This window comes from Glycine soja, chromosome 12 (genome assembly GCF_004193775.1).
Source record: "Glycine soja cultivar W05 chromosome 12, ASM419377v2, whole genome shotgun sequence".
NCBI classification, from domain to species: Eukaryota; Viridiplantae; Streptophyta; class Magnoliopsida; order Fabales; family Fabaceae; genus Glycine; species Glycine soja.
The window spans coordinates 22,305,450-22,318,716 of NC_041013.1; the positions used below are offsets into that span (position 1 = coordinate 22,305,450).

A 13,267-nucleotide genomic window follows, 5' to 3' on the forward strand; every position below is an offset into this window, starting at 1 on the left:
TGAAGAACTTAGATCATAATTCCTTAACCTTTTTTATCAAATGACAGGTTTATTTATTGTACTAACTTGCCTTGCTTATTTTCCTCCCTTGTGTTTCGCTCTAGAATTTCAAGTTGTTATTAAAACCAGAACATTTTTTATGTCTATAGACCAACATGCAAAAATTTATAACCAAATTATTCAGGTTGTCAATAAAAATGAAGGTGACATGTTTTTCTTATATGGATATAGAGGTACAGGAAAAACATTCATTTGGAAAACACTTGCAGACTCATTGAGAGCTGACAATAAAATAGTTATTATGGTTGCTTCTAGCGGCATAGCTTCTTTGTTATTGCCTGGAGGAAGAACAACACATTCAAAATTCAAAATTCCTGTTCCGATATTTGAAGACTCAACATGCAATATTCATCAAGGAACACAATTGGCTGAATTATTGAATGAAGCAAGTCTTATCATCTGGGATGAAGTCCCCATGGCTCACAAATTCTATTTTGAAGCACTTGATCAAAGTCTAAGAGATGTTATTAAGGCGAAATCAAGTTCTGATAAAATCTTTGGTGGTAAAGTTATGGTATTTGGTGGAGATTTTCGACAGATTCTGCCAGTCATTCCTAAGGGTAGCCAGTCTGACATTGTTAATGCAACTATAAATTTGGACTGTATGTCATTCTTATGCAAGATTCTACAGGATTAGTAATCAAATTTATTCAATATTTTATTATCTCCATACTGATCTTCTAATTTTTAACTGTTTTAATTCTTTATCTGATATGATAACCTGAAAAAAAAAATCACAGGTGAACAAATGGAATATTCAAGTGCTGATTATGTGGACAAATCAGAAACACTAGAGAGTTCTCATTTTTGATCACTCACAATAGAATTTCTTAATTCATTAGCAACATTCGGTCTACCGAATCATAGCATCAAAATCAAAATTGGATCATCTATCATGTTGTTAAGAAACTTAGATAAAACTCAAGGACTATGTAATGACACTAGATTAATTGTTACAAGGTTAGCTAAACATGTGATTGCAGCTGATATATTTTCTGGCAAAAATATTGGTCAGAATGTTTATATTCCAAGATTGTCTATGTCTCCTTCACAATCCCCATGGCCTTTTAAGCTTTTGAGAAGACAATTCCCAACAATGCTTTCTTATGCAATGACAATTAACAAGTCCCAAGGTCAATCACTATCCTCAGTGGGGCTTTATTTACCTAAACATATCTTCTCACATAGGCAATTATATGAGGCATTGTCAAAGGTAAAAAAAAAAAAAAGGCCTTAAAGTTTTAATACATGACAAAGACAATAAAAAAATACAAATTCTACAACCAATGTTGTCTTCAAAGTGGTCTTTGCAAATCTTAAAAGGTTAATCCAGTTTATATATATTCTCAATTATTATTTTATATGCCATGATATTTGATAGTTGCTTATCCATTCTCTAACATGCAGTTAGATACAAGATGATAACAGGTAGCTTTCGACACATCAATTCAAGTACTAATTTTGTCTTAATCAGGTGCACCATATCATATATACTATTTTTATGTCATGTCTTTCTGCATAGACCATCACAATCCAATAAACAAATAACTGAAAATATTGTTGCCTTGTGGTTGGTTATCCTACATATAATAGGTCCATTTTTGGACAAAATAATCCAGGAAAAAAAGAGTTGAAGCCAGAAGTTCAAGATGTAGGTAGAAACATATCCTTTATTCATGCACTTGAATAAATAGTTGATACAAGTGTTTTGGTTACACCTTTTAATATTTAAATGTGCTTGGTATTTTTTCAACAATTCGGAATTATAGGGTACAATATATATGTTATCAATTATAATCCCTTTCTTGGTTATTGTCCCATCAACATTTCTTGAGTTCTCATATTTCCTTTCTTCATACATCGAGATGCAAGCCTCAAAATTCCACATGAACCATGAACCACATGATTTTGTACTAATAATAATATCTGTCTTTGAATTTGCATCAATATCACCTATAATAACTGCACCAACTTCTGAAACCGTTGCCATCCTAAAACTCTTTGCATGAACATTAATAGAGGATGAAAATGTCTAAGGCAAAATGCATTTTTGTGATGTTTCATTGGATAATTGGTACTGTCCAGCAATCCAGTAACAATGTATATATATATATATGTGTGTGTGTGTGTGTGTGTGTGTGTGTGTGTGTGTGTGTGTGTGTGTGTGTGTGTGTAACATAGAAAGCTAGCATTCAATTATAGTGGCTGAAAAAGCAAATATTCAAATACATAAATAATTTAAACGACATTAATGTAAAAAAAACAATCAAAATTGAATCACATTATTCGATTAAGATGATTTAAGGCAAAAAAACTATATCATCGACTATTTAATACTCATCTTTGATTAATTATTGTGCCACCAATTTGTAACATATATTGATTGATTAAAGATTTAATCATTTCTGGAATAATAAATTTACTATGAAATACTATAAATACATTTAAACAGACTCCATAAGGATCCACTGTGCAAAACAATACTTAGTCTCTATCTAGCACCACAACAATATTGACAATGATTCAACTCCCTCTACATGGCCAATCTATTGGACCAACATTCAATATTCCACGATTTCCAATTTACTTGGCACGCCTCGCGTCACACCTCTTGGCTAACCAGTACTTCACTGCCTTATTTATTCTACAAACGCCATTTCCTTACAAACATTCACCTCTTAAAACTTTCCTAAAAAACAACAGTGATTGGCCTCCGACTATGAGTTTAGACTCATCGGCCGCTTCAAACAAAGTAAATGTCAAACCAAAAACTTTGTTAGTTAGTCCATCTTTTAAAAATTCGTTCCAAATTGCATTACCTAATTTCTAGCCTGCTCTTTCCGATTTCGAGTTCTATTTGTGATTCTATGATGAAATTTATTATCTACATTCCAAATTTCCTCACTTGGTTGTGGAATCCTTACCGGCGTTTTCTTCTTTCTCAGTTCTTCTTTCCAATGCATGCATCGATATATTTTATGTTTTATAGTTGACGTTCATTCGACATTTCTAAAATTATTCTAGATTAGGGACTATATTGATTATTTGGACTGTTGTTTTCATATGACCTTCAGTTTGTGCATCTTCATCCGCCTTAAGAGATTTATCTATTTTTTCATGCATGTTGGGATGCATTCCCGATCATTGCTTCAACTACTCTAACCCTGCTTCCTCTGTTTTTGTGCATTCTCTTACAACTTCTCTTCCTTGCTTTTCTCAGTTTGTTTTTCATTTTTGTATCTGCATCACTTGCACTGTAATTTTTCACCTGGTCTGACCTTCCATTTTGTGGAGGCTTTGCTTTTACTTCAAGCTTTCTTGCTTCTTAAATTTCATTCCTGCTCTTGGTTACAGTTATCGTCCATGCCTAAAACTGTCACATCACAACTTAGATCTTAATTGAATTTTCTAGCTTACTAACCCATATTAAATAATTTCAAATTAGGGACTATACTAATTATTTCAACTGTTGTTTTCATATGGTGTTGATTTTGTGCATGTTAATCTGCCTCATGAAATTTTGTTATTCATCGTTGTATCAGCATGACAATGAAAACACTATTATTGTGTTGTCGACCAATGCCACAATTAAAGAGGGCCACCCTATACTATGATATATAGTTACTTATGTTGGCTTTCTTTCACAACAAATATGTTGTTTTATTGTTTTATTTTCTATGTAGTTGTTTGGTTATTCATGTTTTTTCCTGGTATGGATTTCTTCAACTGGAGAGGAGTTTTTCTTACATACATTTTTAAATCATTTCAAAAAGCTGAAATATTATTTAATTCCCTGTATGTTTGATCAGCAATTGCAAAAGGTTATATACATCTAAATGCCCTAATCTAGAATTACACATACCTCTAAAATGACTAAACATAATTACAATCTATACCTTCATTTCTATTAGATCATGCCATTTTTGTATCATTTCGGAAAGTTGGAATGTTGTTTAATTTCCTCCATGTTTAATCAGCAATGCCAGATCCTAATATATTGTTTTGACAATTTTACTACTAATCTAGAATTGCGTATGCCTCTAAAATTACTAAACCTAATTACACTTTCTGTACCTGCTTGATAGATTAAATTTAATTGCTTTGTTTCTTCCTAAGTCCACATGTTTGATTATTATCAATCTGAATAACACAGCAATTTTGCTTTTTATGTGAAATCTCATTCTAGGTGGAACTTCCATTTATCAGAAAACCAGCAATCATGCAGTTTAGAGCCACGTTCTACAATGATAGGGTAATATTGCATTGAAACTCATTTCTTCTTTGCTTTTTTTTTGCAGCTTATTTATTTTAATTTTTCACACTATATTTTCTTGCATGACATCATAAAAGTCCCATTTTTTTACCACATTCAGTGCGCACCAGAATATCCCGAATTTGTCCACTTCAAATATAATGGAGCTGTATACCAAATCCAAACCAAACTCCATAAGGGAAAAGTTTTCTTTGCTGAAGGACTGAAAGAGTTTATAAAAGAATTAGCTATTTATGAATCTATCGTCATTCATTTCTTTGCCATCGACCACATCTCAGTATTCGACCTTCATTTCAGTCCACCACTGGAACAGCAGACCTTCGGAAGACCGTGGATGATATCCAAGCAGCATATTTGGACACTTGAAATAACACAGTCAACGATTGACGCACCGCACCCTTTGGTAATGATGACAAAATGTTTATTATGACTTATATAGATACAAACTTAAATATAATTATTATTTATCCTCTTTTGCAGAATCTTCCAAGCTGTGTAACTAGACATTTAAATGGTTGCGATCAACACATGACAATCCTTAGAAGATTAGGGCCTCCGTTACAGTGGAATGTTATTGTTCTTGATATTGGAATTGGGGAAAAATATGTTGTGCAACCTTGGTATAAATTCCTTGAAAAAAGTGATTTTTCTCATGGTGATGAAATCTCATTCTACTATAGGCATCATGAACAAATTTGAGAAATTATTATTAGAAGTCAAAAGGATTGGGACGACAGTGATAGTGACTAAATTAAGTTTAGGTTGTTTGTTTTGTTTATTAACATTGTCTTAGTCAATGAGTAATCTTGTTTTTTTTTAATGCAAACAAACTAATTATTATTAATGTTACATATTTTTATTTTCATATTATTTTTTATTTTAATACTGTATTATAAAATAAATAAATATTCATATAAAATAAATTACAAACCATCCATGCGTACGCATGAGTTACCAACTGTTGTTATATAAAACACAAACTTATACATAAAATAAGATTTATGATACGGGGTAGGAGTGTATAAAGTAAGACCAATGTAAACCAACCAACTCCAAACCAACTCCAAATTCTCAGCTACTACAACTAATTAACATTGACTTCGAGACACTATTTTCCCTCCGCATGCTATTTCTGTTTGAGACTTTTGCACACACCCACATACGTTAGATTAAGTGCAATAGTCAACTGTAACAAATTGTCGTGAAACGGGTTACAGTGTGGATATCTCCAGGTTTTCAGCAAAAATCCTTGACAATGTGAGATGCAACCCAAAATGTATTGAGAAATTCAAGGGGAATAAACATTATGGAAATTTATATTCATGAGTCATGAATAATCATATAAAAAAATTTATACCACACTTTAACTTAAAAAAATTTATGGATATTTTTCTCAGTTATATGATATTCAACTTTTTCATTATTCGATGTGAAATTTTATCTTAAACTTGTACTCAAACAAAATGATTATATTAGGGTTTTCCACTTGTGAGTAACTTTTCGATTCAACTAACTCTATGATCGTGAATCCAATTTCTGCTAATTAAATTCTAGTTTTGAAGAACGCAGTACGGCCTCAATAATTGATTGCTCTATAAACATTATTATTAGCAACATTTGACCATTGTTTTCAGCTTGCCAATGTGTACCGGGCATTACTCCGTACTGCTAACTTTTTTCAATAATGTTTTCCTTCCCATCTTATGCAGAAGACATATTTTCTTTGTATTTTGTAATACTTTCCACAGCGTTCTAGACTAAAAGACGTTTTAGAGAAAATCATTATTTTAAAATAGATATTGTTTTATAAAATTAATGTTGTATTAAATGTTTTTATTATTCTTAATCAATACTTAAGATGTGTTTTTTTGCGGAGAAAGATAGAGGGAAAAAAAGGATAAATGAATACTAAAAGTGATGTAAAATCATACTTTTATATTTTACTTTAATTTAAAACTTCAATATTAATTTATTTTCTTTTCACTCTACCAATCGAATGGACACTTAGTGGGGGTAGTCTATACCTAGAATAAATGAGTATTTAATTTGAGAGATAAAGAATATATTAGAAAGTTATTTAATATTTCCTATGAAATTTAACAAATTAATTACATTTCTTAAAATATGTTCCAAAATTTTAAACATCATATAATATGGAACGGAGGGAGTATATAGTATTATTTTACTATTTGGACTTAAATATGTTTAAGATTTATAAATGACTCGATTATATTTTGGGTCCTAATAAATTTTTTATTGATGATTCTATGATATATTAAAACTTTTGTTTTTAACCTCTATCGTAAGTTAAATAATGACATAATACCATCTCAACAACTTATATATGTTTGGAAGATCTTTTCACAAGCGTTATCACTTTATTAATAGCAAAGACTCAACAAAAAAATTTAATATATCGAAACTTAAGACAGCGAAAAAATTTATTAGTGACCCAAAATAAAATTAAATCATTTATCAGGAATTTCAAAACTATTTAAGCCTATTATTTATAATATTATCTTGGTTGAAATAAAATTTTAATTTTATAAAATGAGTGAGTTTTAATTTTGATTCCAAAAATTTGAAATGATTGATTTTTTGTTCCCAGCGCTCATTTTAAAATACATAAATAATATTTATTTTAAGTATTTAGAAAAAAAAATTAGAGAGGTCACACATTGACATAATACTTGTAGGTATCACTTGATCTTCCGTTATACACGTATGATATACATTAGGGACAAAAACAATAATTCTATATTTTTAAGGATAAAAATAAAAAATCGACAAGGATGAAAACCAAAATTGGTTTTCTAAGGACCAGAAATATATTTAGTTTTTTTTATCTTTCTCTATCATATGTATGGTGACAAAACAGGCTTTGCCCAACGTCCCAACCCGATTAACCCACCTTTCTAGGCAGGGGAGTTCCAACCCACTAGCATGTTTTGGCCTACCGTAAAAGGGGCTCGCACCGAGTAGGGCTGGATCAGCTCGTTGAACCAATAGTTATTATTTTTTTAAAATGAAAAAAATAGTAAAATAAATTAGTGTAAGATTTTGGATTTTCATTTAATTTTTAGAATAAAAGTAATATCGTATTTAATTAGGACACAATATGTATGTTCGGAGATAACCAATGAAGGTGGATGTGTCTCCTGGATAATTTTTTGTTGATGTTAGCATCAGAGACTAAGCAATTAGAAAGTTATATGAAATAATTCGATTAAAAACTATTAGGTGTACACGTGAAAAATATATTAATTAGTGAGATCCTAAGATTATTTTCATTGATACCAACAAGCCGTTGGTTTGAATGGTCTAGGACCAGTTCCCTTAAGCAAGGTCTTTGGTTAGAGCCTTATGGATGAAAACGTATTTGGAAGAGGAGACTCCACTAAAGTGGTCAGTTAGATTCCCTGGTGAAGATTAGTTATCAATAAAATTAGCGGATACTCCACACTGATGTCATGGTGATAAAAAAAATTATTTTCTTTGATAATGTTTTTCATTTTATAATTTTCTACTTTTTTAATTTGACAATTTTATTTATTTTAAAATTTTTGGTGGGCTAGCATGAAATCTCGTCTACAAATGGGACAAGCTTAGGCTTCTCTTTTCAACCTATATTTGTTGAGTGGGCCAACCCATTGTGATCTATTTTTTACAAGTAGAAAGAATAGCAAGCCATAACTTATTGAGCCATCCTGTTTGACATCTCTAATTGTATCAATGATCTTATCTTACAATATATTGTTTTCTTTTTCTATTATACTTTTTATACTACAATATAAAATTTCTCTTAAAGAATATAGGGTAAACTATGTTTTTAACCACTAAACTTTTTCAAAATTTGATTTTTAGTACATAAATAAAAGTTTTTTTATACTAGAAAACTTTTTTTTATATTCTGAAGCGTATTTTGTAGAAGTAAAGATATTTTGATGTTTTGATGATGCCAAAGGAACGCGCTTTTTGAGTTTTATTCAAGACAAGAATCTAAGATATCCAAGAAATTCAAGAAATATGATCAAGATAATTCCTAGAGTCTTAGGAAGAAAATTTCAAGTTGAAACAACAAAAGGTTTGGCCAAAGGATTTAACTTAAAATGTTTTTTTAAAGAGTTTTACTCTATGGTAATCGATTACCAGAAGATGTAATCGATTACCAGTGACCAATGTGTCTTCTGAAAAGCTTTTAAATGTTTTAAATGTTTTAGAAAGCATGTAATCAATTACACATGGCTTGTAATCAATTACCAGAGGTTTGGAACGTTTTCAAATAGCCATAAGAAATTTGAATTTAAATTTCAAAGTTGTGTAATCGATTACAGTAAGTTGGTAATCGATTACCATTATTTAAATATTCAAATTTCAAATGAGAAGAGTCATAACTCTTCAGAAGTAATTGTGTAATTGATTACACCATTATTGTAATCAATTACCAGTGAGGATTTTCAAATATAACTGCCAACAATCACATATTTTCAAATGTTTTTGAATGGTCATCAAAGGCCTATATATAAGTGACTTGGGATACGAAAATTCTTTAGAGTTTTTACTGACCAAAAAGTCTTATCCTCTCAAAAGATTAAATTATCTTATCTTCCAAAAATTCCTTGACCAAAACACTTGCAATTCAATAAGGAATTATTTGAGCGCTTCATTGTACTATCTTTCTCTTACTCAAGAAAAGTGATTAAGGGACCAAGGGTCTCTTGTTGTAAAGTGATCTGAACACAAAGGAAGGGTTGTCCTTGTGTGGTTCAGAACTTGTAAAGGGTTTTTACAAGATAGTGAAACTCTCAAGCGGGTTACTTGGGGACTGGACGTAGGCACAAGGGTGTGGCCGAACCAATATAAAACTAAGTCTACATTTTCTCTTCCCTTAAACTCCTTTATTTATTGTTATTTATCTTTTGAATTAAGGAAAATTAGTCTGAATTAAATTATAGTAATTCATAATAAGGGAATATCGACATTGTCTTTAAAGAAAGATAAAATTTTAATTAGGGAAATAGTTTGTGATATCTTAATTCAACCCCCCCCCCCTTCTTAAGATATCTGAGGCCACTTGTCTAACAAGTGGTATCAGAGCTTCATTCTTATGTAAAGTTTAGAAGCTTCAAGAATAATGGCCTCATCAAACTATTTATTTCCTGAAGGGAATTCAATAAATAGGTCTCCTATTTTCAATGGAGTGGGTTACCATCACTGGAAAACCCGTATGCAAATTTTTATAGAGGCAATAGATTTAAATATCTGGGATGCAATAGAAGTAGGGCCCTATATTCCCACTATGGTGGCAGGAAATACAACCATATAAAAACCTAGGGAAGAATAGAGTGAAGAAGAAAAGAAATTAGTACAATACAACTTAAAGGCCAAAAATATAATTACACCTGCCTTAGAATGGATGAATATTTTAGGGTATCAAATTGTAAAAGTGCAAAGATATGTGGGATACCTTACAAGTAACACATGAAGGTACAACATATGTAAAAAGATCTAGGATAAATACATTGATTCATGAATATGAATTATTTAGAATGAATCAAAATGAAAGCATACAAGACATGCAAAAGAGGTTCACTCATATAGTTAATCATCTTGCATCTTTAGGAAAAACCTTTCAAAATGAAGATCTTATAAATAAATTTTTGAGATGCTTAAGCAGGGAATGACAACCCAAGGTAACAGCCATTATTGAATCACGAGATCTAACCAATATGTCTCTTGCCACTTTATTTGGAAAGTTACAGGAACATGAAATGGAATTGATAAGATTGAATCAACATGAAGAAAATGATAGAAAGAAGAAAGGAATCTCTCTTAAAGCTTCATCTTCTAACCAAGAAGAAAGTGATAAGGAAAACTCAATTGAAATAGACGAAGATGATGATCTGAGTCTATTTGTAAAGAGATTCAACAAATTCTTGAGAGTAAGAGGAAATCAAAGAAAATCAAACTTTAAACCAAAGAAAAAGGCAGAAGATTCATCCTCTACTCTAAAATGTTATGAATGGCTAAAAGAAGTCTGAAAAGAAAAATTTTAGTGAAAAGAAGGCGAAGAAGGCCTACATCACACGGGATGACAATGATCTGGAATCATCTGAGAATTCAGAAAATGAAGTGATAAACCTGAGTCTAATGGCTAAAAGTTATGAAAGCGATGAAGAGGTAACATCTTCAAATAACAACTTATCCATTTCTTTTGATGAATTACAAGATGCATTTGCTGATTTGCATAGAGAATCAATCAAACTTGCAAAATTAGTTTCATCTTCTAAAAAAAAAATTTCAGATTTAGAAAAAGAAATTTCAAAATTAAATAAAGAATTAGATCATCTTAAAACTGAAGTTTCAATCTCTAAATCAAATGATAAAGTTTATGTTTCTACTATTCCTGATGAAAAAGTAATATCTAATTCATGTAAATGTTGTAGCAAGTATGTAAAAGAAATTAAAGATTTGAAAAACTCATTTGCTAAATTTTCTATTGGTAAAAATAACCTAGATGTCATATTAGGAAAACAAAGATGTGTCTTTGATAAGGCAAGAATAGGATATAAACCTGAAAAACAACAAAAATTTTATAAAAATTTCTTTGCTTCCACACAAAAATATAATTCTTCTTTCATCACTTGTTTTTATTGTGGAAGAAATGGGCATGGCACGTCTACATGTTATTTTAGGAAAAATTGCAACAATATTAAAATGATATGGGTCCCAAAGGGATCTTTAGTTAACACTAACACACAAGGACCTAATAAAGTTTGGGTACCTAAGTCACAAACTTGATCATGTAGGTATCTTTGAAGAAGAGATGATACATAGATAGCGGATGCTCAAAACATATGACAGGAGATGCATCAAAATTCACACATATCTCTCTCAAGAAAAGCGGACATGTGACTTATGGCGACAACAATAAAGGTAGAATTCTTGGAGTTGGAAAAATAGGTACAAACTCATCTTCCTCCATTGAGAATGTTCTACTTGTTGAAGGCCTTAAGCATAGTTTGCTAAGTGTTAGTCAAATATGTGACAAAGGCTATCTAGTATCATTCGATTCTCAAAAGTGTGTTATTGAAAATAAGCATATAAAGCATATAGGTTATAGAATCAATAATGTTTACATGATAGATTTAAATCAAAAACAAACACATAATCAATGTTTTCTTAGTAAAGATGATGATCCATGGTTATGGCATAGGAGGATTGCTCATATAAACATGGAACATTTAAATAAATTGATTTCAAAAGATTTAGTTATTGGTTTACCAAAACTAAAATTTGAAAAAGATAGATTATGTGATGCATGTCAGAAAGGAAAACAAGTTAGAGTTTCATTTAAATCTAAGAATATTGTTTCAACATCTCAACCCTTACAATTGTTGCATATGGATTTATTTGGCCTCTCTAGAACTATGAGTTTTGGAGGGAATTACTATGCCCTTGTTATAGTTGATGATTACTCTACATATACTTGGACATTGTTCCTTACTCATAAAAGTGATGCATTTCAAGCATTTAAGAAACTTGCCAAAATTATACAAAACAAGAAAAATCTTAAAATTGCATCTATTAGGAGTGATCATGGAGGTGAATTTGAAAACAAAGATTTTGAATTATTTTGTGATGAACATGGCATTGAGCATAACTTCTCTGCACCCAGAACCCCTCAACATAATGGAGTTGTTGAGAGCAAAAATAGGTCATTGGAAGAAATTGCTAGAACTTTACTAAATAATACTCCTCTTCCAAAATATTTTTGGGCTGAAGCCGTTAATACTGCATGTTACATCATGAACAGGGCTTTAATAAGACCTATTTTAAAGAAAACTCCATGAGTTATATAATTGTAGAAAACGTAACATCTCACATCTTCATGTATTTGGTTGCAAATGTTTTGTGCTAAATAATGGTAAAGATAATTTAGGAAAATTTGATGCTAAGTCTGATGAAGGTATCTTTCTTGGATATTCATTGTAAAGTAAAGCATATAGAATATATAACAAAAGAACTATGATTATTGAAGAATCCATTCATGTTTCTTTTGATGAATCTAATGCTATTTTGCCAAGAAAGGATATACTAGATGATATTTCAAAATCATTAGAAGAAATGCATATTCATGGAAAAGATCATAAAGGAAAAGGAGAAAGAAACAATGAAGACTCTCAAGTTGATGAAGTCAAAACAAATGATTATCTTCCAAGAGAATGGAGAACTTCTAGATATCATCCTCTTGACAGCATCATTGGTGATATATCAAAAGGGGTAACCACTAGACATTCTCTTAAAGATATATGCAATAGTATGACTTTTGTTTCTTTGATTGAACCTAAAAATCTGAAAGAAGCCATAATTGATGAAAATTGGATAATAGCTATGCAGGAAGAACTAAAACAATTTGAAAGAAATAATGTTTGGGAGTTAGTTGAGAAACTTGAAAACTACCCAATCATTGGAACAAAATGGGTGTTTAGAAATAAATTAGATGAAAATGGCATAGTTATTAGAAATAAGGCTAGATTAGTAGCCAAAGTATATAATCAAGAAAATGGGATAGATTATGAGGAAACATATGCTCCAGTTGCTAGATTAGAAGCCATCAGAATGTTATTAGCCTATGCATCCATAATGGACTTTAAGCTTTATTAAATGGATGTAAAAAGTGAATTCTTAAATGGCTTTATTCAAGAGGAAGTATATGTAGATCACCCCCCTGGATTTGAAAACTCAGACAAGCCTAATCATGTTTTTAGATTAAAAAAGGCTTTATGTGGCTTAAAGCAAGCCCCTAGGGCTTGGTATAAGCATCTGAGTAAGTTTCTTTTAGAAAAATGATATCTCTAGAGGTAAAGTAGATACTACTCTTTTCATAAAGATAAAATTAAATGATATTTTATTGGTTCAAATTTATGTTGA

The 13,267-nt window shown here is 30.7% G+C and overlaps 1 protein-coding gene across 1 annotated transcript; it reads left to right on the forward strand.

Moving 5' to 3' along the window:
* The first annotated feature begins 301 nt into the window (after positions 1–301).
* On the forward strand, positions 302–871 carry LOC114378874 (ATP-dependent DNA helicase pif1-like). The gene is made up of 2 exons (XM_028337466.1): positions 302–662; positions 801–871. The coding sequence occupies exons 1-2, from the start codon at positions 302–304 to the stop codon at positions 869–871; spliced, it is 432 nt and encodes a 143-aa protein (XP_028193267.1).
* Positions 872–13,267: the final 12,396 nt, after the last annotated feature.